This window comes from Trypanosoma grayi (genome assembly GCF_000691245.1).
Source record: "Trypanosoma grayi strain ANR4 Tgr_1468_V1, whole genome shotgun sequence".
In the NCBI taxonomy this organism is placed as follows: domain Eukaryota; phylum Euglenozoa; class Kinetoplastea; order Trypanosomatida; family Trypanosomatidae; genus Trypanosoma; species Trypanosoma grayi.
The window spans coordinates 1,231-3,201 of NW_008827086.1; the positions used below are offsets into that span (position 1 = coordinate 1,231).

General features: G+C 49.9%; 2 protein-coding genes across 2 annotated transcripts; both read left to right on the plus strand.

Moving 5' to 3' along the window:
* Positions 1-292: 292 nt before the first annotated feature.
* DQ04_14681000 (hypothetical protein) lies at positions 293-1,009 on the plus strand (the record flags this gene model as incomplete). The annotated part of the gene is made up of 1 exon (XM_009317184.1): positions 293-1,009. One exon carries the CDS (start codon positions 293-295, stop codon positions 1,007-1,009), a length of 717 nt encoding a protein of 238 aa, XP_009315459.1.
* A 116-nt stretch (positions 1,010-1,125) lies between these two features.
* Positions 1,126-1,845, plus strand: DQ04_14681010 (hypothetical protein; the record flags this gene model as incomplete). Its single annotated transcript, XM_009317185.1, has 1 exon — positions 1,126-1,845. One exon carries the CDS (start codon positions 1,126-1,128, stop codon positions 1,843-1,845), a length of 720 nt encoding a protein of 239 aa, XP_009315460.1.
* Between the last annotated feature and the right edge of the window lie 126 nt (positions 1,846-1,971).

Sequence of the window (1,971 nt, forward strand, 5' to 3'; positions counted from 1 at the left end):
TCCAGGAGGCATGCGGCCCAAGTGGCACAAGAAGCGCATAAAGCGCTTAAAGCGACGCCGTCGTCGCATGCGCCAACGCTCCAAGTAAGGAACGGTCTTGTTAAAAGCTTCGAGGATTAGTCGTATAAGTCCTCCTCCAGCCCTGCGTATTTTAGTTTGACACATGATTTGCATTATTTGAGACGAAGGTAAATAAAAGCTGCGAGTGTGTGTAGCTGATGTTTCGTATCTGTCGTGTGTGCGTTTTTGTGCCTTCAAATATTTTATTTATTTTCCCAGGTAGCCGGCCAAAATGCACCCACGAATCTCAGGACAGGGTGTGTTCCCGCGTTATGGCGGTGGATGGATGCACCAGTTCGGACACGTATATGCCCTTCAGCAAGAACTTCTCAATCCCCAGGCAAACAACTGGTTTCGAGCAATTGAGTTATGGCACACGGCTCGTCACGAGGGAGTTGCACTGAACTCTTCCCATTACACAAACATTCTTAGGCAATGTGTGCAGCCCGCTTCGTGGGAGGCTTCATTGAATGTGCTGAGTCAGATGCAGCGAGAGGGTGTCCGTGCAGATGTCGTAGGGGTGGGTTGCGCACTCGCTGCGTGCGCTGAAGCTAACAGGAGTTGTGAGGTCGAAGAGGTGTTCAACCTGTTTAGTGGTAAAATGAAGTTGGACAGTGTGTGCTACCTTGCGCTCATCAAAGCAAAGATTGCTCAAGGCAAATGGAGTGAAGCGATCGCAGTTGGTAAGCAGCAAGAGGCTGAGGGAGTTCATTTTCTTCCATATACATATACTCATCTACTGGAAGCTGCAAATGAAGCCGATGATGCAGTGTTTGCCGTCGAGTTGGTTAAACGCATGAGTGGGGAACAGTGGCAGTTGTCTGGAAAAGGGCATATTGCGTTTAAGAAGTTGTGTATGCGTCACAATTTGATCTCAGAGTACGATCGACTTGTGGGGAGCTTCGGCGACGGTGAGTCGTGTCCGCAGCTGCCCAGTGATTATTCATAAACCACAGTGAAATGACATCACCAATGCGCCGAGCGGCGCTGTGCACACAGGTGAATGTGAATGGTGAGGTTCGTCCTCTGCACTCGCTTGTCTTTTCCTATTGTGTTTAGGAAATCATGGGAAAGAAGAAAGCTCCCCCAACCACTTTGTATGAGCAGCACGTCAGAAAAACTCTCACGAGAGAGTACAGCGGCTCCACTCCGCNCGCTGAATCACCGCACAGTAATGCTGCACCCGAAGCAGAAGTAAAAGCAGTACAGAAGGAGGCTGGTTCGAATGAGAATCAAACAAGAAAAGAAACGCACTCACAACATGTAAGGCCATGCCATGTCTTTGGTGTACTCTGTGCTCTCGTGGTCGCCTTTCTCTTCTTCCACTTCGCGGAGGATTCCCATCAGAGCTTCCCGTGCCACTGTTGTACATCAAGTGAGCCGCTGGTGTCTGCTCTTGCTGGTAAGAGGTTTGGTCTGACAGGTATTCATCTGCATCATAAAGACCGCGCAGTGGTGGAGAAGCAGCTAGATGCGCTCCCGTCATGTGTTTCGCTTCGCCGCTTGTCTGTTCCCTTTGATAATGTCTCTTCTTTATTACAGCGCCTGAGGAAAGACGCTGCCGGTGCCAACTGTATTGTTTGGGTGGTTGAGGATTTATCCGTTGTGCACGGTGTGGCCAACGCACTGAAAGAACTTTTGGAGGACAACTCGCTAAGAGGTGTGTCCATCCTAACAAATGACTCCCGCGGGCTATTCGTTGTGCTCTCAGAGAGGAGCCGTGCACAACTGAAGGATGTCCTTCCTCACCGAGTGGTCCACATGTTTCGCACAATAGCGTTGTGAATAATTAAGATCTTGTCTCCTCTGTTATTGGCTCTGCTGCCGGCGTTGTCATCGGGTGACGTGGCGGAGGGAACACTGTCTCAGCGATGATCACGTGCATCGCTTCTTTTTTTCTTTCCTTTTAGC